At 54.4% G+C, this 25,790-nt stretch overlaps 1 protein-coding gene and 1 long non-coding RNA gene across 2 annotated transcripts; one reads left to right on the top strand and one right to left on the bottom strand.

Annotated features, from left to right (window-relative positions):
- Positions 1-4,969: 4,969 nt before the first annotated feature.
- Positions 4,970-13,836, bottom strand: ZC3H12A (zinc finger CCCH-type containing 12A). Its single transcript, XM_045782490.2, has 6 exons — positions 13,695-13,836; positions 12,387-12,859; positions 7,765-7,904; positions 7,286-7,520; positions 6,655-6,761; positions 4,970-6,520 (listed from the first exon to the last, which is right to left on the bottom strand). Exons 2-6 carry the CDS (start codon positions 12,776-12,778, stop codon positions 5,646-5,648), a joined length of 1,749 nt encoding a protein of 582 aa, XP_045638446.1. The 5' UTR covers positions 12,779-12,859; positions 13,695-13,836; the 3' UTR covers positions 4,970-5,645.
- A 112-nt stretch (positions 13,837-13,948) lies between these two features.
- Positions 13,949-24,713, top strand: LOC148107205 (uncharacterized). Its single transcript, XR_015722851.1, has 2 exons — positions 13,949-14,215; positions 17,873-24,713. It is a non-coding gene; the product is annotated as an uncharacterized LOC148107205 (long non-coding RNA).
- Positions 24,714-25,790: the final 1,077 nt, after the last annotated feature.

Raw genomic sequence — 25,790 nt, forward strand, 5'->3', positions numbered from 1 at the left:
TTGAATAACTAATGCCTGCAAATGGCATATATTCAAAGAGTACGGGAGTATGGTCAGTGAAAAAAGTGAGTCCATCCGTCCTCAGCAGCCAGTTGTCCTTCCCGGAGGCGGTTCCTTGTGTGTCCTTCCAGAGGAGCTTTGTATGCCTACGGGCAGTGCGCACACAGGCACGGGCCTGTCACGGAATGGTAGCGTGCTTCTTCCACCCAGTAATACCGCTGAGACAGCGTTCTGTAGATGCAGCTTACACACCTCAGTTCTGTTGGCTACGGAACGTTCCTTTATATGCGTGCACCACAGTTTACTTAACCGGACCTCTGCCGATGGCATTAATGCGCTTTTTCATCTTTTGCCGTTTCAGGCAGTGTGGTAGTGCCTTACATTTTGCAAATATGATTCTTAGTGGTGGGATTGCTGAGCCATGGGGAATGTGTCAAAGGGTTAAAACACAGATCTCACTGTGACTTGTATCGCCCAGATCACTTTTGAAATGTGAGTGCATGTATTTTTTTCTCCTTTTCCATTCCTTCTTATTCCTCTAGTTCCTGAGGATTTTTCCTGGGTAATTTGTTACCCATAACAGTTGGAATTTTCTGGAGCTGTCAACTTTGTAAAAGACAGGACTGTTACCTCTGGTGATGCCTTCCGGGGTGGAGCTGCAGATGCCATTAAGAATTCCCATTTCGGGGCGCCTGGCTGGCTCAGTTCATAGAGTGTGGGACTTTTGATCTCAAGGTCATGAGTTCAAGCTCTGCACTGGGCGTAGAGCTTACGTTAAAAAAAAAAAACCAGTAAGCAAAGAAGAATGAATTCCCATTTGCCTTAGCACTTTCCATATTATTCTCTTCAGAGTCCTGGTTTTGGATCCTATTGAAGATGCTTGTCTCTAGGCACTTGGTTCAGGCCAGTGTCGATGGCCGTGAGGGCTCAGCTGCCTCCTGCCTCACAGACAGTCGTACCAGGAGGCTCCAGCAGGTGGCAGGCAGAGCCCCACAAGTGCCCCTGGCCTTTAGTGGGGCTCTAATCTGGAGAGCCGCCAGCATCTGAGCCCTTGGGCCCTTCCCAGATCCAGCAACATGCCCAGTGCAGTGTGGGGTGGGGTGGGGTGCCTGATCCCTTCCTTCTACCTAGTCTTGCAGCCATTTCTTAAATGGGTGAGCAATTTAAGATGGCCAGTACCTGCGTTGAGATGGCCTTCAAAAGGCCACATCCCAGGATGACAGCCTGGGGCCTCCTCCCCATCCAGGAACTAGCTGGAAGGATTTACATACCATGGCCTGGGATGGCCTGAGTTTCCTTAATTGTAGGGCTCTACTTCCTGTCTCTTTTCTGCCAAATCTCCCACACCCTTCCCATGAACAAGGAGGTCCCCAGAACAAGCTCTTACTCACCACCCTCTACTCCACCCACTCTGCTATGGTCTAGGGGAAAAAACGAGCCAGAGTTTGAGAAGCCCTGGAGCAGAAGTGCTAGGACCCTGGGACTGCCTTTCTTTGGGGCAGGAGCCTCTGGGGACCAGTGAGGCCCAGGGCATGAGGTGGTGGCTCCATCCCCTCCCAACTCCTAGATTTGTGTCCCATTGAATCCCAGTTTCTCTGATGGAGACCTGCCCAGTCCCGCCTTGAGGGCAGGGGTCTTGCCCTTCTGTGTAGGGGAGGAAGGGGCAGGGGTGGGGGGAGTCCACTGCGGCCTCTTCCCAGTTACTGCCCCACACCGCCCTGCAGGAGACCAGCAATGTTTGAGGTGCCAGCAGCACGGGGGCTGTGGGGCCTGGGAGAGCTGCTCCCCTGGAGCCTCGGAGCTCTCTGGCTCCTCACTGAAATTCCCCAGACCTTTAGGGACCGCTGGGTTTTCCTCAGGCGAGTGAAGTGGGATGGGGACAGAGTGGGTGGGGACAGCCAAGGAAGGGAATTTCATCCATTTGGGGCCAGTTGTCTCTGCCAGTTTCTGTAGTCACGCTGTGCCCCCAGCGGGGTTAACCCGCCTTTGAGACCGAACTGCAAGAAGACTCAGGGTCGGGCCCCTGCTGGTGAGAGCCCCCGGGGTGAGGTGGGGGACCTGTGGGGGTTGGGGAGGGTCTGGCAGGAGGCCACCCTCTGGGAGCTCCCCAGGATCATTTCCCAACAATGCAGGGATTTGCATACTCCCTGGTTTCCCCATCAGCTCTCAGCTCCTGGAACCAGGAAGGCAGAGGAGGAAAGGGCACCACGCAAAGGCAACAGCCATCGGAGTCTGATCCCCTCAGCGCCTCGGTGGCTTGAGGTTGTGTCTCAGGATCGGCCCCGCCACCCTCGACTTCCCGCAGGCCCGTGAACCTTACACCTCGCTTGTGAGGCCAGCCAGGAAGCTGAGGCTCTAGGAGGGGAAGTGAGTTGTGCAGGGCCCCACATCCAGGACTTTTCCCTCTCAGGCTGGCACCCCACGAACTGAGGGGCCTTCTTGTCAATCCAGAGCAGCGCAGGGATCATGGTGTCTCATTGACAGGTGGCAACAGCCGAGGCCCTGTGAGGGAAGGTGCTTCGGCCCGCGGGGCAGGAGGTGGTCGGGAGAACTTCACAGTTAAAACCCAAGTCCTGGGAAAGACGCGTCCTGGGCATTGGCCCTGGCAGCCAGATTGAGAAAGTGGCCCGGAGGCGTGGCTCCAGGTCCTGGAGGGCCAGCGTAGCCACGCTGAGGCTGCCGGGGACGCACAGGGTGCGCGCTGAGGCCCACGGGGCCCGGGACTGACTCGAGCCTCCCCCAAGCCCAGCCTCAACTGGCCCTTGCTGCGTGGTCTCTGCTGCCCTCATGGGGGCCTGTCAGTGAGCCAGCAGGGCCAGACGCAGCCTCCAGTCACGGGCCACTCCCAGCCTGGACGGGCTGCCCACTGCCCGCCTGCCTGGAGGATCCTTCCCCCACCCCGCAAAAGCAGAAACAGCAAATGACCAAGAGCTCAGCTCTGGTCAGGGGCCAAATGTGAGCCCTCCAGTCTATGGACAGCTGGCTGGTGGGATGGGAAGAGGGGTGCGGGCACCCTACTTCTCCTTCCAGGCCACTCCCGAGGCCTCATGGCCTTCACGTCCCACGTGGTGTACAGATAGAGGGGGCTTGGTGGGTGTGGCTGCTGGGGCGCCCACTGCTGAGCAGGGGGGTGGGGGGTCCTTTCACACTCATGCTTGAGGGAGTCTTGGTGGTGGCTGTACACCTAACAGGGTTGCGAGGTGCGGGCTGAGGGCATCCCCTGCCTCCCTCCCTCTCGGGCCTGAGAGTTGTTGCAAACCGGTGTCTGGGGTCCTTCCTTCTGGTGTGTGGGAGCCAGGGCCCCAAAGTCGAGGGCCTATTCCAACCTGTCCTCGTCTCTGGGACCTCAGGCAAACCACTCAGCCTGGCTTTGCCGGTGGCTTTGCCAGTGGCCTTCCTTCGCCATGCCAGTGGCTGATAATGAACTGGACAGTCTGGTCTTTTAGCTTTCTGTCCCATAAAAGCAAACAAAGACTCATAAATAGCCTTTTAATCTGGAATACAGTACTTGACTGGAGAAAATATAAGGAAGGCAATGACATTTCTTCGTGAAGTAAAACCTTGCAAGGAGGCTGGAAGAAATGGGCATGGGGTGCCTTGAGGAGGATGTGAGGGGGCTTCAAGTAACGTCTGCTGAGATCATTCCCACCTTGCACCTGGGTTCCTGCTTTAAATGCAAGCTTCTAAAGAATGCTTAGAGTGGGGTGCCCGGGTGGCGCAGTAGGTTGAGTGTCCGACTCTTGATTTCAGCTCAGGCCATGATCCCAGGGTTGTGGGATCGAGCCCCACATTGGGCTCCACACTCAGCTCGGAGTCTGCTGGGCATTCTCTTTCCCCCTTTCCCTCTCCCCCCAACTCGTGCTTTCCCCTCTCTCTCTCTCAAAATAAATAAATCTTAAAAAAAAAAAATGTTCAGGGTGAAGAATGCGGTGGGGGCCCAGCGTGCAGGGAGGCGGCCAGTGTGGCATTTTCCTCCTCATGCTGCGCAGATGTTCTGTGGTAAAGCGGTTTCTTAAAAAAAAAAAAAAAATACAGATACTATACAAGCTTCACAAACACTAAGTACAGATTAGGTGAGATATTCAAATACAGAATTATTAAAACTGTATTTTTTCCATTTTCTCCTGCTGATGGTGTTTGGGGATCATTTGACAGCCCGGCTTTTCACTTAAAATCTTTAACATTTGTATCTCATTTTTTCATCTGAAAAAAATGTATATTCCTGCCTGGCTTCCTTCCTTCTAGGGGCAGCTAAGAAGGTTGAGGTGGTGAGGTGAGCACAGCCCACAGGCAGCAACACCAGAGGCCCTTTGATGAGCACTTACTATGTGCCAGGATTGGGTCATGTGGTCAACAGGCAGGCTCTCATGTCCTCCCTACAATCCTGTAAGGTAGGTACCATTATTACCCCCACTTCACAGAGGAGGAAACTGAGGCCAGAGAGGGGTAGTCACTTGTCCCTGAGGTAAAACTGGTGGCAGAGCCAGTTCCTCAGTTTGGGACCAGGACCCCTGACCTCCCACGTGGGGGCTACCCTGGCGTCGCCTCTCCAGGCTCCTTCTGTGCCCCTTGCTCCACTCTGTGACTCTGCGGCTAGAACTCAGCAGCGTCTGGGAGGATGAGGCCAGAGCCGAGCACCCAAGGGCTCCCCAACCACCTTCTCTCCTCAACTATCCTGGAAGCCCTCTTCCCAGCCAGATGGTTTTCTGTCCTCAGCTCTGGTCACAGGACAGAAAAGGGGAACAGCCCGATCCCACCCCCACCCCGCCCCCACCCCCTGCCACCCCTCGCCACCCCACAGCCTCAGGACTTCAACTCCCAACTTTCCCCCACCCTGCCTGGCCCATGGCCTCGGTAAGGAAGGCCCTGCCCCCAAGGGACTGAGCGCCTTGGGTTAGGTGCACACCTGCTGACCTTCCACTGCCCAAAGGCCCGCTCAACCCCCAAGGACAACCAAGACCGTCATCTCTTAAAGGGACTCACATTATATTTTATTGACATGTTAAGGGAGGCAAGGACTTAAAGTATTTAACATTATATCTGTACACATACATATACGCATCCCCACTCTTGCAGAAGGGAGAGAGGACTCGGAGTAGAGAGGAAGGGGAAGAGAGAGTGGGGACAGAGGACCCTTGACCCCTGGTGGGGGCAAGGAGACAGGCGAACAGAGTGGAACAGAAGATGGGTTATTAAGAAGCATCTTGCTTACTAACATGAAGCCTGGTGCCCGGCGAGAGCACCGATGAGGCCTCATTGGCGTAGAGGAGGGGCCCTTGGAGGGCAGGCACACAGTGCCTAACTAGCCAGCCGAGGCCGGCATCCCAGGGACAGGGTGGAGGTGGGGGGCCGTGCACAGGGCCCCCAGCCCAGGCCTCTGCTCCCCACCACCTCCCTCCCCGCCCTCTGAGAGAAAGGAGGGTTTGGGCTTCAGCCACGGACTGATGCCTTTACGGCAGCGTCTCCTTAAACTACAGATACAATGTGCATCAACAGGGTGATCGCTCCCGCCCCACTCGGCAGCCGGCGCCAGCTGCCGGGTGGGCCAGAACCAATCCTACAGTATCTTTGGTTTGTGGATTCCATTCCCTACTTTAATCCTCCCTCAGTCCAGCCTTGGGGGCGGCCGCCACAGCGCAGCTGGCTCACTCACTGGGGTGCCGGGGCTGGTAAGAAAGGATCTCCGCAGCCAGCCGCTGGGGGTCCAGGACCTGTGGGAAGCGCCCCATCACAGCCTCTACCAGGTGCGGGGGGAAGACCCCGCACAGCTTGGTGTACAGGCTGGCTCGCTCCTTGGCTAGGCTGCCAGCCCCACCCCATGGGCCCCTGTCAGCTCCCGGGCCTGGCGCGGGCCGGTCCTGCAGGACTGGGGTGGGGGGAGGCAGCTGGTAAGGCTCAGACCAGTACTCTCGAGGTGGAAAGGCAGCCGGCGGGGGGGCATAGTCAGCAGGGACGCTGAAGTGGCCGGCACCCATGGCCCCCCCAAAGGCAGAGAAGGCCCGAGTGGCTGGGAGCTCAGCCCCGTACGGGCCGTAGCCAGCATAAGGGCCCCGAGGTGGGCCGGGCTCACTAGGGCCTCCTCCGCGAACCCCCCACAGTTCTGACATCTGGCTCTCCAGGGAGCCGATGCCCGAGTCCAGACACTCTTGTGAGGTGTATGGGAGAGAATCCGGCGTCTGTGGGAACCAGTCTGCGGGCCCAAAGCTGCCACCACTGCCCCCACTATGTGGGAGGCTCCTGCCCGCTGGGGCAAAGGGCTGTGTCAGACCCTCTCGGTGCGGCCCCGGGGATGCCTGGGCTCCCAGCTTCTTCCCATCCAGGATGCACTGCTCATGCTCTGTGGGCACAGAGCCGGGCTGGGATGAGGGTGAAGGCCGCTGGCCACTTGGGTCCTTGCCCGGCGCCCTAGGGGGTGGGAGGAGGGCATTGGCGCGGAGCTCGTCGGCCACAGAGCGCTGGGGGCGGCTGGGCCGCTCCGGGTGGAAGAACCGGCACTTGATCCCATAGGTGCACTTCCTCCCTGGAAGACAGCAAGGGGCCTCTGAGCGGGGGGCGGGGGCTCCAGAACCAGGGCTGGGACAGGGATGGGGTGGCACAGGAAACTTGGGGTTGGGTGGTCTCCGAGAGGGAGAACCTGGGGCCCAGGTCTCTTACCGTAGGGACACGGCTGCTTCCTGTGCTCTGCTGTGAGTGGCTTCTTACGCAGGAAGTTGTCCAGGCTTGGCCCGTGACGGCCCAAAGGGTCATCGGGGGGCATGAACCTGCAGGGGAGGTGGGAGGTGTGAAGGGGAACTTCCCAGTGCTGAGCTGGGAGGGGGGCGGGCCAGCGAGCCTCACCAGAGCAATGGGAGGGAGAGCAGCTCCTAAAACTGGTGGTCACCCTGCAGGACATCCCTGGGCCCTGGGGTGGGGGGGAGCCCCAAGGGAGGGGAGGAGGCCCCAGCCCGAGGGGCCTTGCAGGCAGTGGGGAGGCCAGCAACCTGAAAATCTCCATCTAAGGTGGCATCCACCCACTGGCCCCTGATCAGGGACTGAGTGTTAGGAACCACTCACCATAGCCCATCGCTGATGCTCCGCCCGCCCCCCCAAACTCATCCCCCTCCCCGTCCTGTCCCCAGCCTGACCCCTTCTACCTGGTGCCAGGTCCCTCTCATTCCCAAAGCTGCCTGGATGCAAGGCCGTGACCCCAGCAGAGCTCCTCCCAGCCACCCCTGACACCTGAGGACACATCTGGCCCCCCCCCCCCCGCCCCCACGGACCGCAGACCGGAGGGCCAGGACCTTACTTGTCATTGACGAAGGAGTACATGAGCAGCCGCTCCTCGATGAAGCGCTTCCACTCCTGCCGCTCGCTCTGGAGATCGCGGTACGTGTCGTTGGAGACCACGACCCCATCAGACTCAAAAGCCAGCTTCACGATGAAGCGGTCATCATAGCACACCACGCGCTTGCCACCAACGCGCCGCGATGGGGTAAACACTAGGATCTTCTTCTTCTCCAGCTCCCGCAGGATGTGCTGGTCTGTGGGACAGCAGCAGCTCAGGTCAGAGCCCGACCTGCACCCAGAGCCTTCTGCTGGCCAGGCACAGGGGCTCTGAACGCCAGGTGCACCGAGGCAGGAAGGGGCTGAGCACAAAGGAAACTGGGCAAAGAGATGCTGGTCCCTGCTTGAGGTCTAGAAGCTGCCAGTCACACCCAAAGGGTCTCTCTTGGGGAGAAGCCCTGCTGGGGCAGGGAGGCCACCCCCTCCTGAGGTGCCACTCACCTGTGATGGGCACATCGGGCCGAGGCTGCTCCTTCCTCCAGGATGGCACAAAGACTGTGATGTCCGTGTGGCCGCGCTCCAGAAACCAGTTCACTGCCAGGAGGATGCCCCGGCAGGAGAACACTTCCTTATTCCCGTGGCTGGGAAGAAGAGGAGGGACAGGGTCAGCCTGCGAGGGTGGCTGACCCACTCTCCTCTAGCCCTGAGCACGAGGGACTTGCTCCCGAGACCCTGGCCTGGCCCGGGTGGCGGAGCGGCTGCGCTCAGCCCACTGCCCTCTGGCCCAAGGCCTGCATTCCCTGCTGGTTCCCACAGCGTCCGGGATGGCCTGACCAGGGACTTTCCCTGAGGTTCCATCTCCCGACAGTGAGGAGCCGCCCAGGAATCTGGCGGCACCCGCTCCCCATGTGGGGGAGGGTCAGGCTGCTTGCAACACACCTGGGGGTGGGGGAAAGGCTCCAGGAGCCTTCTGGTTCCTGCCCCACCCGGGGGTGCTGGGACCACAGGGACACAGACGTACACAGGCACACTGAGTCACCAGTCCTCCCTCGCCCACTGGGCGGTGCTGTGGGTGGGGGTGGGAAGCGACAAGCCCCGGCTAACTGAAGAGAAACCAGATTGCTCCGGATTAAACATGGATTAGAGTTCAGTCCTACACAGGCCCCAGGGGCTGGGACTGAGCAGCGCGAAAGGGAAGGAGGCATGATCCATTGTCCCACACGGGGCGGGCGGGCGGGGTGACAGAGTGGAAGAGGCACTCAGGAGTCTTTCAGTCTGAAAGTGAAAGAGCACGGCTTTTCCTCCCAAGGCTGCCAATTCCCCCAAATGCCTGGACTGCCCTGTCCTCTCCTCACCCCTCTCAGGAGGGTGGGAGCTGAGGCAGAAAGGCCATCTGGAAGCCACCCGGGGACTCTCTCTGTTAGCAGGAGGGCTGGGAGGTGGGACATCCCCATGCTGTGATCTGACAGCTGGATGTCACCCCCTCCAAAGGTGGCTGGATCCAGAAACAAGCCCGGACGGGCTGCTGGCTTGCTCTGGCTCAGTTTCCCTATCTGAAAAATGGGCCTGGCAGTCTCCAGTCTCCTTAAAAAGGGCCCATGTCAGTGGCATCACTTTCGTGTTTGAGGCCAGAGACAGTCCAGCAAAGTGGAGGTTCCAACTGGCTTCCTGGGAGGGTTAAGAGGGGGCCGGGAGCTCCCGGGGAACAGTGGGTATTGTAGAAGGCCTCCATGCCCAGGCTGGGGGCGCTGGAAGGGGCCAGCTACAGCTCCCTCCCCAACAGCCCCTGCCCCTCACTAATCCCTCCGGGAGCAGCGCAGACACTCATATTTGGCAAATAAAACAGAATAAGTATTACACAAAAGAGGCAAGTCCATGGGCGACCACATCCTGTGGGTGGCTTTGGAGGGGGGGTGGTAGCAGGAGTCCCAAGAGAGGGTAGAGATGGGGGTTGGGGCAGCTGGGGGTCACAGAGGCTGTTTGGGGGAGAGGCTGGGGCTCTCAGGCTGAAGGTCTCCATAAATTGTAGGGGAGGCAAAGTCCAGCTGAAGGCAGTGCTCATCCCCACCAGGTGGTGGGGCCTCCCCCCTGTCCACCAGTGTGCCTATAATAAAAGTTAACATTTACTGAGAGCTGGGAGCCAGGCCCTGATCTAAGGGCATAGCACGGAATCATCAGCAAGCCTCTGAGGAGGGTCCTATGGTTAAAGGCCCCTTTCCGTTCATTCCCATGAGAAAACCGATCCACAGAGCACAACCACATGCCGCGACGGTGGAACAGAGACGCAGGCCAGAGCCTGTGCTCATAACCACCACCGCTGCTGCTGCTCAGACAGGTACAAAGTACCAATCCTGGCAGCGGGGACAGATGGGGGTGAGTGGGCACCGAGCTCCTACTGGAGGCCGACGAGTCCCACACCTGCTTTCTTCATCCCTACAAGGCCACAGTGAAGGCAACCGAGGATCCACAACTCATCTAAGGTTCCCCAGCTAGTGGCAAGAGAAAGAACTTGAACCCACATCTGGGGCCCCTGGCTCGTCTTCCTGGTCCTTAACTGCAAGACCTGAAGTTTGTACAGCAGAAAGAAAAGCTCCCAAATTTGCATCCGAACAAAGTGTTAAGAGGTAGGGGCAGGCTGGGAACAGGAGACAGGGATGCATCTGGCCAAGTCCGGCTCTTCTGGAGTTCACCCACGTGAAATGGCACTGCCTCTGAGAAGCCTTCCCGGACCTTGCAGGATAGCTCAGATCCCTGTTTCTCTTCACAATGCCCAGTGCTTCTCCCATCACATTCCCCCCTCCCCCCGGGGCCTCTGCAGCGTCCCTACAACCATGGGGGAATGTGATCCTCCCCGGCTTGGCTCCCTGGCTCAGGTAAGCAGTAGGCACACACACCCACTGGACCCGCTTCTGCATACGCATGCGTACGTGCATGTGCTCCATTGTAGGCCAGCATCCGCAAGCTCAGGGACTTAATCCAGGATAGCCTACTGCCTCTGGGCATCAAAAACCTGGGCTGGGGACAAGTCTGCTCGCAGCTGTCCTAGCCCCTATAATACTCCCTAGGCAGGTAGTGAGAGCCTGGCTCTTGGAAAGAGTTGAACCCACGAGGTAGTTCCACAAGTCGAGCCAGGCCCGGAGTGCCTCCCTAGAGCTAACTTTAGTCCCTCTTGCTGCAATGGAGGAAGCTCTGCTGGCACAGGAAAACCAGACATCCTCCCTCCTCCACCGCAGTCCTGCTTGCCCAGAAGGTCAGGGCCCGCCCCCCCCCCCCCCTGCCTGGCTAACTAGACACTGGCTAAGCTGTGTGAGGATGTAGGGCACTCCAGCTCGGCTGCTCCCACCGGAGGACAGAGTGCAGGGCCAGGCCAGGCTAGCCAGGTGAAGAGTTCTGCCCGGGCTGGGCCCAGCTAGAGGAGAAAAATTCCCTTAGAAGGAAACAGAGGTGAATTTCCCCGCGATTTGCATACGGTGGGGGCTGGCCTGCCTGCCCTTGGCGGGGGGGGGGGGGGGGGGGGAGGGGGGGGAGGGGGGCAGCAGGGCAGGAACCCAGCAGCAGCTGAGACAGGAAGTTTGAGGCTGGAATTCCCCTCCTGCTACTGCCCCAGCTCAGAAACCCCCCCGCGGCTGTGCCTCCCCAGCCGGCTCCTCAGGCCAACCCCCTCCTCCCACCCAGGCCCCTCCTCCTCCCGCCAGGATACAAACACACAGAGCACATGGCTGTCCCCGGGGAGGGGCGGGGTGGGGTGGGGGGGAGATGGTCAGCACCGGCTGGCCCGGGCCAGCGCAGCCTGCCCAAGCCTCCAGGGGAAGAAGTCACAGACCTGCACGGCTCCTGGGCCAGCCACAAAGCTCCTGGAGCCAGAGAGGGGACCCCTCTCAAAGCCCAGGTTGCGACCTGCTGCCGCTAGCAGTGGGAGCCAGCTTTACCCAACCTCCTGTGGAGGCTCGGCCCATTTCAGAGGCAGGAAGATTGATCCAAAGGTGGCCAGAACAGGGCCACCTGCACACCAGCTGAGCTGGGCCAGGACCAGCCTGACAGCTGACTTGGCCCAGCTGGGTTGGGAGTGGGAGGGGCCAAGGGCACTGAAGCCTTAAGCAGCCTACCTGAGAGACCCTACAGGGCAGCCAGGGAAGGAGCCGTCCCCAGGCCCCGACCAGGGTCTGGGGGAGGGGGGCGGATATCTTCCTGACAATGCCCACTGGAACTTGTCCTGGTGAACGATCCACCCAGCCCCGACCCAGAGGGCGGGGCCTGGATTGAAGGGAAGTCTGGGCTCCCTAGTGTCAGCCTTGGCCCCCCGCTTCACCGGACCCCATTCCCTGTGACAGTCTTCTTGAAGAGGGGAGGATTACTGGGGTGGAGTCCTGGCTCTGGCCCTGTGGGGCCCCTGGGCCCAGTCTAGCCCAGGTGGCTTGGCTGTAGCAGAGGCGACCCAAGTCACAGCTGACCTGCCCACCCCCGTCACCCCCCCGTGTAAGCCAGATCCTGGAGGACATGCTTGGTCACAGTGACAAAGGTCTCAGTACCCGGGCCTGCTTCCTCAGAAGTCCAGGTCTGGCACAACAAGGCCTCAGAGGCCCCAGACCCTTAAGTAACGGTAGTAACAACTACTGCTTACTGAGCTTGTGCTTCTGTCCAGGCTCTGTGCCTCCACTCCTCACAATGTCACCTGAGCAGAGGGCAGCTGGGTCTCACTGACAAGGAGAGAAAGCTCTGAGACATTAAGTGACTGGCTCCTACACGGGCGAGCTGGCCCCACAGTCTAATCCCTTACACCATACTGCCTGGTGTTGTAGGAGAGGAACTGAGACTGTGCTGGTCTTCAGGCAGAGATGAAGAGCCCAAGGTGAACACCAGAGACAGAAGGACCCGAGTTCGAATGTCTGCTCTACCACTTACCAATGGTGTGTGTCCATGGGCCCATCTTTGAGCCCCTGTCCTCATCCCTAAAACATTCCTAACAAACCCACTTCCAAGAAGCCATGAGGATTAAGGGAGAGCCTCAGTCTGTGAAAACAGTTCAGACTCTTTCCTGAAGGTCCCTCTACCAGAGATGCAGAGACACAAGGCTACCGTTCCCTGCCACAGGCCCTGGTCTTGGCCCGGGAGGTGACACGTACCTCATGGCCACGTTGCTCCCGTCGATGACCACAGGTCTCAGGTCACTGCCCTCCTTGTTCTCCTCTGGGGGTGAGGGCTCCAGGGTGGGAGCCTTGGGGGTACCCCCACCCCGGGGGACCAGGGGGGGCTGAGCGCAGGGGTCCGGGGAGGCCTGGCGCTCCCGCTCAGCTGCTGACCCATGTTTGACCAGCTCGCCCAGCACTGTGTTGGTGTCGGCCTGCACCCCCAGCTTCTGCAGGACACTGTGGATCTCAGCGGAGGAGTAGCCCAGCTTCCGGAAGAAATCAACCTTCATCTGCAGTTCCACAGCCGATGTCTCCTCAGTGCTGGGCTCCTGAGCCGGCCTGGGGGTACCTTGGCAGCTGTGGCTGTCAAGTTCCCACACACTCATGGTGGGGCTGGCTTTCTGAGTGGACCTCTCTCCACCTGCCACTCACAGCTCAGACTGATGGAAGGTACTTTGTCACAGCTCCTGGAGGACAACCGTAAGAATCAGAGATGGGAGTGGCTCTCTCTCCCACCCCTCTCCAGCCCCTACCCTACCCAACAGGTTGAGGCCACACTGACCGGTGGCACCAGGCAAAGCCATCTGCATGTGTCACTTCTCCTACCCTCTCAAAAGCTGTCCCAGCTAAGAGTCATCATTCCCACTATATAAAGGATGAAACTGAGCCACAGACTTCAAAAACTTAAGGTCATCCAGCTGTTAGCTGGTGGCGCACACACTTGAACTTAGGCAGTCTGGCTCCACCTCCTACCCCGCCCCCAGCCCCACGGCAACCCAGGGGACCCAGAAGTCCTGCGAGGCCTCGAAGGACGTCGCCGCGCCCCCACAGCTGCGGGGCGGGGCTCTCTGATGGAAACCGGGGTTGGAAGTGCGCTGGAGGGGGGAGGGGGTGCCGGGGGCTTCCCCGCTGAGGCCATCGCCTCCGCTCGCGCAGCGCTCCGAGCCCAGGCCCGGAAGGCGCAGGGCCCGCGGCCAGACTCCCGGGCCGGGAAGGGGGAAGTTTCCGGGGCGACCCACCGGCAAGAAAAGTTGCCGGGAAACTCTGGCTGGCCGCCGGGCGCGGGTGACGCGGAGGCTGTCGCGGCCCGGAGCCCCGCGCTCTCTCGGCTCCCCTCTGGACCTTGGCCTCCCTCTCCCAGGCTCCCCCAACTTGGGCTAAGTTGGAGGGGTTCCCGAGAACCGGCGAGATCGGAGGGGACCCGCCCCACGTCCCTCCCCTCCGGCCAGTCCCAGCCGGAGCCCTCCCCGCGCCGCCCGCCCTTCCCCGGGGCCCTCACCCCCGCCCCGCCGCGCGCCTCACCCCGCCGAGCGCTAGCCGCGGCCCGCGGCGTCTCCATGGGGCCGAGTTCTGGGGGCGAGGCCGGCGGCGCCTTTATACGGAGCGGGCAGGTGGCGTTCGGCACCGTGACGCGGAAGCCGGGCAGGGGAGGCGGCAGCCGGCCCGGGCGGTAGGGGGCGGAGCGGCCACCGCCCCTTCCTGCTCCGCCCCCGCGCCGTCCCGCCCCGGCCTCCGGCCCCGCCCCCGCAGCCCGAGCGCGCCCGCTGGCGGGGCCCGGAGGGGGGCAGGGACGCGCGGGACGCGGCCGCGGCGGCGCCCAAGTCTGCGGAGCCGGAGCGCATCCCCGGCAGGCGTCAGGGAGGCGCGGGCCGAGCCAGGTGCGCGCGGACTCACCCGGGTGCGCACGGCCATGCGAGGACCGGTACAGCCACGCACGTTCAGACCTAGGAGCGCCTGACAAGTACGCCCCGACGGACCACCGTACAGTCACGGTCGCGCTGAGTGAATCAGGTCCACAGAGGTGGGTCCACACACCGTTGGAGGTAGGTCCTTAGTTGTAAAGACAGCAGCTTTCAGACTGAGCCAGGAACACTCAACAGGTACACCGTGACTGGAACAGGTACACAGAGGTGGGGCCGTGGTGAGGACACTTACCAGGATAGAAAAGTACAACCAGGAAGTGCACAATGACCGAGGCGAAAAACCTGGCAAAGACGTACGTTTACACCAATCACCGTGAGCGTTCACACAGTATTCTCTCGCACAGCTCACGGATGCCCCCCCCGCACCCCCCCCCCCGGGGATGCTTTTAGGGCCCGGGTCAAGCAGTCATGGTCTCTCACTGGAGCACAGCACTTTCCACTATTGACCCATGGGCTTAGGTGAGGAAGACAGAAAAGGCTTAATTGCCCCATCTGGAAAGGATTGGAACGAAGACCGGGAGCTTCCATTCCAGGGCACCAGGAGCCACCTTTGCCACTTACGAAACCACCAGTGACCTAGGGCAGAGGGGAGACTTTTTTGGTGAGAGGATGGGGCCTGACACCTGCCCTCAGGTGTGTGTGTGTGTTTAAAAGGGGAACACAGAACCCACAAGCTAGAGGACAAAGCCTCAGCAGTGTCACCAGCTCACTTTGAAGCTGGGGAAACAGGTGCAGGGAGCCAAAGCCCTCAAAACTGAGAGCTGACTGTGTACCAATACTCTACTTACATTTTCTCTGCCCTATCATGGGCACGCATCGTACAAGGTAGGTATTAGTGTCATAGCCAAAAAGTTTTATTGTAAAACACACCATCTATGCTATATAGGTACAGCTTAATAGATAATAGTAATAACAACAAAATATCCAATAAAATATCTAGCGTCCACTAGAAAATTTAAAAACTAGACCCTTACCTTTGAGCACCTTTGACACCCTCCACATGTCTCCACTGCAGCCTCCTCCCCTCATCCTGAAAGACCACTTTCCTGAATTTTGTTTTAATTGTGCTAATCATTTCCCTAATTTTCTCTTAGTTTTACCACCTTAGTATAAATCCCTAAAGAATATATTGTTTACCTTAGTTTTGCTTCTTTTGTGTGCAAATGGAATCATTCTATAATTATGCGACTCCCTTTTTTCACACAGTATTGTTGGGTTTCTTTTTAAGATTTTATTTTTAACTAGTGTCTACACCGATGTGGGGCTCCAACCCACAACCCTGAGATCAAGAGTTGCACGTTCACCGACTGAGCCAGCCAGGCGCCCCCAACACAGCCTTGTTTTTTAAAATACATTTTTATTGCTGGTGTGCCTATAACTTATTTATTTTACGATTGAATAATATTCCATTTCAGGAATATACCCGTAGTTATTTATCCATTCTGTTCTTGGATGTTATTTCTGGGATTTGTGATATATTTACTTATGTAGCTATTACCAGGAGCGTGCTTTAGAAATTCTCGTACATATCTTAATGTGCTTGTAGCATTGAGGAGACAAAAACTCAGAGTTTCAGAAAGGTGAAGTCAGTTGCCCAGGGACTGGGAGCTGGGATTCACACAGCTCTCTCTGAGGTATCCATCTCCTGTACCTGCCTGTTTTTAAGAGGCCACAGAAGACCCAGGGAGAAGGGAGCGTGCATTTCTAGCCAGGCCTTGAAGTTGTCCCTCTGGACTTGCCTGACCCTGTCTACCCAAGTCCCTCCTTTGTTACCTCTCAACTCTAAAGACCCCACAGCATTCAGTCTTATGCTCCCCAGGCATAGCAACCCTAGGGGCAGGCCACCAGCCAAGGAGAGAGGGAGAACAAGGCCCCTTTCCAAGGGGGCCCAGGGCTGGTCTCAGCTACTCTGGCTGAGTGCTGTGTATGCCGTACCCCCTTTTATAGTAAGGAAAAGCTCAATGACATTAGGCATTTATTCACTGTAGGAACTACCTTTAAGATAGTAAAAATATGAAGAAACAAGCCCAGGTTAATCATTGGAATGATAAGTCAACCACAGCGATAACACCTCACATTTACGGACTGCTCACTAGGCTGCGGGCTCTGGGCCAGCACTTTGCATCTGCTTCTTCCTTGGCTGGGAGTGCCCTCCCCGCCTTCCCTCGGACTGCTGCCTGGCCAATTCCATTCATCTTTTTGATGATGTCACCTCCTCTGGGAGGCCGCCGAGACTCTTCAAATGCTACTTTGCTTCCTCCCCAGGGATCCCAGGCACCTGGCCTGTGTCCCTACGTGCTGGATTGTGATTCCCTGCCTGGGACCTCCTCTGGGAGGTCCAGCACTGTGCCAGTGGTAGCCTGCAGGACCGGGTGATGAGTCATGCAGCTCTGTCCCCTCCCCAAGTGAGCTGTGAGCCGGAGTCTCACTCTCTTCCGGCTCACGAAGGCGGCTCTTCTCCGAGAAGCTGACTCTTCTGCAGAATCCAGGGCTGCTCCGGGGAACCCCTGCTCCATTTACAGCTGGATTTTGCAAACCTTGGCCCTGGTTCCCAGGAGCACTCTGGATGTAATGGTCCCCAGCCCACACTTGTCTGTCTTGGAGGCTGGGCTTGCCCACTCTCTTGCCACCTGCCTGCCCCTGGCCAGCCTGGGGGAGGTTTGCAGAGCTCCAGGACTGGTCACCCCCTTGGCAGGGGATGGGGGACCTGGAGGGAGAAAGGTTCCAGGAATTACCTCGGCCTTTGATGGCTCCACTGGGCCACTCAGACTGGGGAGGACACAGAAGCTAGGTCACCTGTGTAGGAAGGGGGTTAGGCAGGCTGCCCCAAGCCTTAGCAGAGTGGCCGCGGAGGTTAAATTCATCAAGGACTTCTAGAAGTGGAGAAAAGATCAGGTCCCTCCCATGTTTTGATGTTCCTAGTATATATTTTTTAAGTTATTTTTAAATATTTTTTTAAAATTTAAGTCCTCTCTACATGGGGCTCGAACTCACAGCCCTGAGATCAAGGGTCAGATGCTCCTCTGACTGAGCCAGCCAGACACCCCATCTCCCAGTATATTTTAAAAAGACATCACAGGAGGGCTACAAAAAAAATTGAAGTAGGTTTTAAACAGTGATTGAACAAAATAACTTTCTAAATCATGTGTTCAAATGCAGTGGACGGCTGACAAGATAGTAATTGGAGGACTGGTTTTAAAAATATATTATTTCCTTAGAGTAATGGCTGATTGTAGGGCTGGGGCAAGTAAAAGGTGAGCCTGGAGCGGCTGGTGGCCCCAGAGTGGGAAAGTGCTTGAAACACAAAAGGAGGGGCGTGTGGAGGGACCCAGGAGCTAAATCCAGTGGCCCAAGCGGCAAAGATGAGAGCAACGAAAGAAATAACAGAGTATTAGATTATAACCTGAAGTATAAAATATGTATCCATGCGTCCACACTGGTAGAAATAAATTATTGAATAGATAGCTAACTGGGAAAGAAGAAAGAAATCTTCCTTACCGAAGAATTCCAAGTCATCTACGTAGATTCTCCCTTCCAGGAGATGGCGTTTCATTATCCCCTTCCCTTCCCTTGACTGCGCACTAGACTTCTGACTGGCTTCTAAGCAATAGAGCAGGAAATGGGAAAACAGCAACCTGACGGTGGAGAATCCTGGCAGACACCACCTTGACCAGGTGCTCAAGGTTGCATCACCAGGAGTGAGCGGAGTGGATATTGTGCACTCCCGATATCATGTGATGGGAAGGACACATCCCTTCTGTGATTTTCTTCCCCCAGACCCACCACCCCAGAGAAACGCCTTAGACGAACACCAACTGAAGGACATTTTACAAAACACTTGACCGGGATTCCTCAAAACAGAAACGGTTCTACAAAGGATGGAGGGTTGCCTGGCTGGCTCAGTCGGTTAAGCATTCGACTCTTGATTTCGGCCCAAGTCATGATCTCAGGGTCGTGAGATCGAGCCCTGCATCGGGCTCTGCGCTCAATGCGGAGTCTGCTCGAGATTCTTTCCCTCTCCCTCTGCCCCTCCCCCCAAATAAATAAATAAATCTTCAAAAAAAAATTTAAAGCATGGAAAGACCGAAACAGTTACAGCCCTGAGGACGCTGGGAAACGTGCCTGGTGGATGCAATGTGGTTCTCTGGGTTGGTTCCTGGATCAGAGCAAGTGTTGATGGAAAAGCTGGTTAAGTCCACAGAAGGTCTGGACTTCAATGACGGAAATGTACCAATGTTATGTTGTTTTAGCTTTCACAAATGTGCCACCGTGGTATGAAATGACAGATGACAACAACAGGGAAACAAATGGGATGAGGGGTATATGGGAGCTCTGTACAATCTTTGCAACTCTTCTGTAAATCTAACATTAATTCCAAAAGTTAAAAAGTTGGTGTAAAAAACATCTATGTATATATATACACGTATATATAGAACTTCATTGGCCTTAGAGGCAGTGTGCTTCGGGGGCCGCTGTCAGTTCGTTTCCATGGGTGTGTATGTAGATGGTGACCGAGTGTATTTCCATTTGGAGATAGCGTCCCACGTCTACACTTGGGGCCTTTTTGTCTATGGGGCCCTGGCCAGATGGCCCTCCTGCCTCCCCTCCTCTCTAGATCCACGCCCCCAACTCAGCTACCCCTGCTCCCTCTCTTCTGAACTTGAATTCTGCTCACATTCTGGACAGTTAGAGCTGGAAACCCCCAAGAGACTCTACTTGCCCGGAATCTTTGTTTTATAGATGGGGAGACGGACAGGGAAAGGGACTTGCCCCTGGCCACACAGCAAGTTAATTTGGGCACAGCTGAGGATGGGACTGGCCGGACTTTCTCCATCCCTGGCCTCCCTGGCCCCATTTGCCGCGGGCCTGAGGTTCAGACCCACACAAGTGCTCGGAAGTCCTGGTGACTCACTTAGGGACTAGATCAGGGCAATGCCTAACCCGAAGAAGTGGTCGCATCTCAAGTGTCTGTTAAAGGGGGTGGGTGCAGCAGAAGTTTGCCCTTTGGCCCCACTGTGCACTCCCTTACCCGTAAACCCCATCTGGTTTTGGAGGTCCGGGAAGACATGGAGGCTGAAGGGAGGCAGAAGGGTGAGTCTGCAGGCTCCTGCCCCCAGACCTATTGCACTGAAGTGGCCAGAGAGAATTCTGTAAAGCCTTAAGGGTGTGCACAGGGTTCGGGTCCCCAGTTTTGGGTTGAACACTCCCTAATCTACGCTGGGCAACACAACTTTGGTGATATCCTCGGAGCTTCCAGAGAGGCCCCTGGGCTTCCCTAGGGCCTGGGGCCAAGGTGGCCTTGCTGCAGAGTGCGCTGGGGTAGACACTCGTGCCTTTTGCCCTGGACCCCCACTGCCACCTACGCTATGTTCCCACACTTCACTGTGATGCTCTGGGACCCCTTTCTCCCCACCTGACGGTGGCTCCCCAGGACGGGATTTGGCATGCACAGATATCGGTAAATGCATGGTGAGTCAACGTGTGAGTGAGCCCAAGTGGTTCCAGGTGTGTTTTGCTCTGGGCATCTCCGTTGTACCCTCTTTGCCAAGTGCGGCTCATAAATGTCCCCTCGTGTCTGAAAAGGGCAGCCGTAGGCCTCTCCAGCTGAGCCAGCTGTGAAGGTTCAGATGGGAGTGGAGAACTGGAAGCTGGACGTGGATGAACTTGCATCTAGGCCAGGTCTAACCACAGTCAGGAGCTTGCTGCTGGCCATGCTGACATCAGCTCACGTGGTTAGTGTGCCCGCCCACAGATGGGGTTGTCATCTCCACCAGCTCACAAGATCCCAGAGGTCACTAGTGTGCAGCTCACATGCAGGTCCGAGTGGGGATGGGCTGTTTGCGATGTCACTGGCTGATAAACATGCAGCAGGAAGCTCGCTGGTGGTCTCCGTAGCGCCCTTGCCCGATTCCCCTCCTCACAGTACTGGGAATTTCCCGGCCATGTGATCTGGCCAGAAATGACCCCATTCCGAGGCAGGGCCGAACTAGCTTAAGCAAGTCAGAATATCTCATCCTCCAGGCTCTAGTAATTGGTCAGGAAAAGGCACGTGACCCAAATCAGGCCAATCAGGGTTAACGAGTCTCAATTCTGGGTCTTGTCTTTGAACTAACTGGGAAGCAAGCTCTCTGATTTTTGCCAATCCCAAGTGAGTAAAGCAAGTAGTGCCAGGAGCTTCTGGAAGCCACCTTGTGACACATAACAGGAGGCAGAGCCAAGAGTCCGGAAGAACATAGGTCGTTGGTAACAGCTGCCAGATCAAGCCCTGCCTGAAGCGATTCCTAGCTCTAAGCCTTTTGGCTATGTAAGCACATAGCTTCTGTCACTCAAAATCGAAAATATCCTTTATATTGGTAACAACAATTACTTAATAATTATTAAGTCTGTAATGATTACCTAAACAGCTTACGAGATAAAATCTTAGAAAATATGAGCTCTGTGGGGATGTTTGGAAATAATAAAACAGACTCTTAGTGTTGAAAAGGCCGGCAAACTGCTGACCTAGGTCAAGGTCTGCTGTTTGGCACATAGGTAAGGCCCAGAGAAGTCACAAGATTTGTTCGGGGCTTTATAGCCACTCAATAAGACCTCTGGCTCCCAGTCCACAAATTCTTGATGTTTCATGATAATAATTAGAATGCTTGACTTTATATGCATTCCCTGTGAAATCATCCCTACCTGTTTTTCTCCTCCCTTGTCTGTTTTTCCATGAGGCAGAGAAAGAAGGGCAGTAATCCTCTTCATTTTGCAAATAGGGAGGCAGAGGCCCAGGGAAGCAGAGGCCCAGAGAGGGCCTTAAAGATTTGCTAAGGTCACACAGAAAGGTAGTGGTAGAGCTGGTCCTGGAGGCCAAATGTCCTGCATGTCATTTAAAGTTTAGCCCCTCTACCTCGCCCCTTGTGCTGACCACCTCTGCCTCCATGAGGGTAGGAGTAAAGATTGGGGCATGGCGGGTCCCTTCTGTCCTTTCGTCTCAGCTGCCAAGTGAGTACAGAGGGCTTTGAGTTGTACAGGCTAAAGAAGCGATTGTAGGCCCTGGCAGATGGTCCTCCCCACTACCCCCGCACCCCCCCCCCCCACACCAGCCTTAGGAAAATCAAAGTTATGTGGCTCAGAGAAAACTTAGGCCAGAGCCTCCAAACGGGGAGGTCAACCTAGAGAGGTAGGAAGCTGTGTGCTTGAGAGTCTGGCTTCACAATCCACGTGGCCCCAGCTCTGACACCTCCCCTCCCCTCCCCAAAAGCCTTCCATGGCTCCCCAGCATTTTCAGTAGTCGTGGGATGGATAGGCACAGCTGCCTAGGTGGTGCACTGCCCAATTTGGATTATGATCTGAATGGCACCCCCTGGAGTTGTGTAGTTCACAGCTTGCACAATCCTACACGGTGAGCCTAGGTTTCATTTCTCAACATGTTTGAACGCTCAAACTGGTTTCACAGCCATAAATGACCTCGCAAACACCTTTTGAATAAAAAATAATAATCTCATCTTTTTCACAAGATAAAGAAGATATTTGGAGAAAATTTATTTTACAACAGTCTGATCCCAAAAATTGTACTAAGAAGTTTCTATCCATTAAGGTTCCTTATTTTTTTACAGGTGACTTTTGACCCTTTCCTATTTAGTAAGTAATGCCCACTGTTTAACAGAATTTAAGTTAATTTTATGAGGAAAAGTAAGATTTATAGACGAATAAATTAAACATATTTTGTCACGCTTGGTTTGAGGACTGAATGTATGCTGAAATTATCATTATAGATTGAAATTTACATGCTGTGAGTTAAAAAAACAGGCTTTGCTTTCACTACATGTGAGTTTGGAATTCTTGCATTCTGTGCTTCATTTCTGTGATTTATTTAGTTATTTTAAAAACAAATTTTGTGCTTTGATTCTAAAAGAAGAGATAAGAGAGGAGATATGATCTCCTCAAATAACCCATTTCAGGGATGAATAGCTGTTATTTCCAAAAGATGAAAAGCTAAAATGGCTATATTTTCTCTTCTCAGTGTGGGTTTTTGAAGTACTAGAGCCATTTTGACGTTCCACATAGATTTTTTTTTTTTTGAACAGGTGATACATAAACAATGTAAAAGGTTCAAAAGGTACAGGTGTGTTCATAGTGGAACCAAAGCCTCCTCTCCTTAGTCCTTATAGTGTTTCTCTGAGAACAACTGAAGTTAGCCGTTTCTTATGTATTTTTCTAGACCGAATCTGTGCCTCTCCAAGGGAATATTTGCAAATATACTGTCTAATCTGCTAGCTTTCTCCTTATTTCTATTCAAGAAGGCCCTCTGTACAACCAACGGCAGCTCGCTTTGCTCACTTCATAATAAACCTTTGCGATACCACCCTGCATTCGTTATGCCACCTCGTTACTGAAAAATATTCGGCTGAAAAATATTACATGGTCAGGGTGTATCATAATTTGTTCAGGCCGTGTTTGACTGATAGACGTTTGGGCGTTTCTAATCTTCAGCTATCGCAAGCAATACTGCAGTGTAGACCCTGGTCTGCTCAGCCCTTTGGAACTGTACAAATACAGAGCAGGACACATTCGTCTTGTTGGGTCAAAGGGTGTCTTAGTTTGCAAGGGCTGCCATAACCAAGTCCTACACGCTGGGGGGTTAACAACAGAAACGTGTTATTTCACACTTCTGGAGGCCTGGAAGTCCAAGATCAAGGACTTGGTTGGTTCATCCCGAGAGATGTGAAGGTAAATACGCCTTCTGGTGGTTTGCTGGCAATTTTTCGTGTTTCTTGGCTCGTAGATGCATCACCCTGTCTCCGCCTTGATGTTCGCATGGCATTCTCCCTGTGTGTGTCTGTATCCAAATTTCCTCTTTTAATAAGGACATCAGTCCTATTGGATTAGGGGCCCACCCCACTCCCGTATGACACCATTTTAACCGATGACATCTGGAATGACCCTCCTTCTAAATAAAATTATATTCTGAGGTACGGGGGGTTAGGACTTCAACATATGAATTTTGGCGGGGGCAGGGGGAGGAACACAGTTCAACTCATAACAAAAGGTTTACCTTTTGAGCGTTTATTGCTAAATTGCTCTTCATAGACACCGTACCTTCCCTTCCCGCCAGCAGTGATGAAAATGACCGAGGTCAGATTTCTTTGGCAACACAGTGGGTCATCAGACATTGTCATCTCTGCCAGTCCAGTAGATGAAAAATAGCATCTCATTGTGGCCCCACTTACATTTCACTTAGTGTAAATGAGGATAAGGGTTCTTTTTTCTTACATTCAAGACCAGTTTGCATTTTTTAAAAAGATTTATTTATTTCAGAGAGAAAGAGAGAGCATGCATGAGTGGGAGGGGCAGAGGGAGAGGGAGCGAGAGAATCTCAAGCAGACTCCCCACTGAGCCTGATGCTCCATCCCGTGACCCTGAGATCATGACCTGAGCCGAAATCAAGAGTTGGATGCTTAACCAACTGTGCCACCCAGGCGCCCCCAATTTGCATTTTTTTGGTGGCCGGTTATTTATATCCTTTGCCTGTTTTTGTACTGGATTAGTGGTCTTTTATGCCTTACTGACTTGTAGGAGCTCTTTAAAGATAAGGGGAATTAGGGGCGCCTGGGTGGCGCAGTCATTAAGCGTCTGCCTTCGGCTCAGGGCGTGATCCCGGCGTTCTGGGATCGAGCCCCACATCAGGCTCCTCGGCTGGTAGCCTGCTTCTTCCTCTCCCACTCCCCCTGCTTGTGTTCCCTCTCTCGCTGGCTGTCTCTATCTCTGTCGAATAAATAAATAAAATCTTTAAAAAATAAAATAAAAATAAAGATAAGGGGGATTAACTCTCTGTGAGTACTTCACATTTTCTTTTCCTATGAGTTGTTTGTTATTTGACTTTATATATAAATTTCTTTTCTCTTTTATTTTTTCTTTACCCAGGGAAAAAAACTTTCAATTTAATGTACATGGAGAGATTATTTTCTTTTCTGGTTTGAGCGATTTCTGTGATACTTAGGAAGGCTTTCTCCACTCTAACATTATGACACAAACTCTCCCATTATTTTCCCCTGACACATTTATGGTTCCATTTTTTTAAAAAGATTTTACGTATTTATTTGACAGGGAGAGAGAGAGCATAAGTGGGGGGAAGAGCAGAGGGAGAGAGACAAGCAGATCCCCACTGAGCAGGGAGCCTGACTCGGGGCTCGATCCCAGGATCCAGAGATCATGACGTGAGCTGAAGGCAGATGCTTAACCAATTGAGCCACCCAGATGCCCCTATGGTTTCACTTTTTTTATGTATATAGTTTTAAAAAATCTGTTGGAACATAATTTTGGCATACGTGTAAGGTAAGGACCCAATCTAGCCATCCTGGTGATACTTGGTGGTCCCAACAGCATTTATCAAATAACGTGTGAAAGCCATGATCAGATGTAAGCAGTGTGTCGGGGCGCCTGGGTGGCACAGCGGTTAAGCGTCTGCCTTCGGCTCAGGGCGTGATCCCAGCGTTATGGGATCGAGCCCCACATCAGGCTCCTCCGCTATGAGCCTGCTTCTTCCTCTCCCACTCCCCCTGCTTGTGTTCCCTCTCTCGCTGGCTGTCTCTATCTCTGTCAAATAAATAAATAAAATCTTAAAAAAAAAAAAAAAGATATAAGCAGTGTGTCCATACGTGGAATTCGCAGAAATAGTTTCACTAAAAAGTTGTCCTGCCTGGGGCACCTGGCTGGCTCAGTCAGTAGAGTGAGCAACTCTTGATCTCTCGGCATTGTGGGTTTGAACCCTATTTTGGGTGTAGAGATTACTTAAAGATAAAATCTTTTTTTTTAAAGATTTTATTTATTTATTTGACAGAGCACATCAGGGGGAACAGTAGGAGAGGGAGAAGCAGGCTCCCCGCTGAGCAGGAAGCCTGGTGCGGGGCTTGATCCCAGGACCCCGGGATCACGACCTGAGCCAAAGGCAGATGCTTAACCATCTGAGCCACCCAGGCGCCCCTACTTAAAAATAAAATCTTAAAAAAAAAGTTGTCCTGATTTTATTTCAACATCATTTTTTTTAAAAGAACGTTTGGGGGCACCTGGGTGGCTCAGTCGGTTAGGCAGCTGGCTCTTGATTTCGGCTCAGGTCATGATCTCAGGGTCATGAAATTAAGCCAGGCCCTTTGTTGGGCTCCTCGCTCAGTGAGGTGTCTGCTCAAGCACTCTCTCTCTCCCTCTGCCCCTCCACCTGCTCTCTCTCTTTCTCTCTCTGAAATAAATCTTTTTTTTTTTTTAAAGAATTTTTGTCTTTAACCAATGATCCATTATGGGCATAGACTATGAATTTGTCATTGTAATAAAAATAATTCAAAAACAGTTTCATAGGCAAAGCTACCCCCAGGGCTGGCAATATTCAGCCACAATAAAAGGACTGAGTAACTGTGAATGCCTCAAAAGTTTCCCAAACAGTTCCCTTTTAAAAATTAGTATTTGCTAATTGATTACAATATAGAAATAGCAGATGCCAGTAGTGCATTTAAAGACGTGAATCCCCTGGGAGAACCTCTCTGAACCCTTGGGGTTCACGGGAAGGAGCTAAGAGTTTGAATCCTGGCTTGACCACCTCTGGGGCCTGCCTCCTCTGCGAACTTGCTTGACCTCTCTGTGCCACATTTCCTTCCATCTATACAATGGGGACAGGAATAGGGGTAGGTTTTGTGGGGCCTCAAGCTTCTACAATTTGGGG

Source organism: Ursus americanus, chromosome 33, assembly GCF_024610735.1.
Source record: "Ursus americanus isolate L20-20 chromosome 33, mUrsAme1.1.p, whole genome shotgun sequence".
Lineage (NCBI taxonomy): Eukaryota > Metazoa > Chordata > Mammalia > Carnivora > Ursidae > Ursus > Ursus americanus.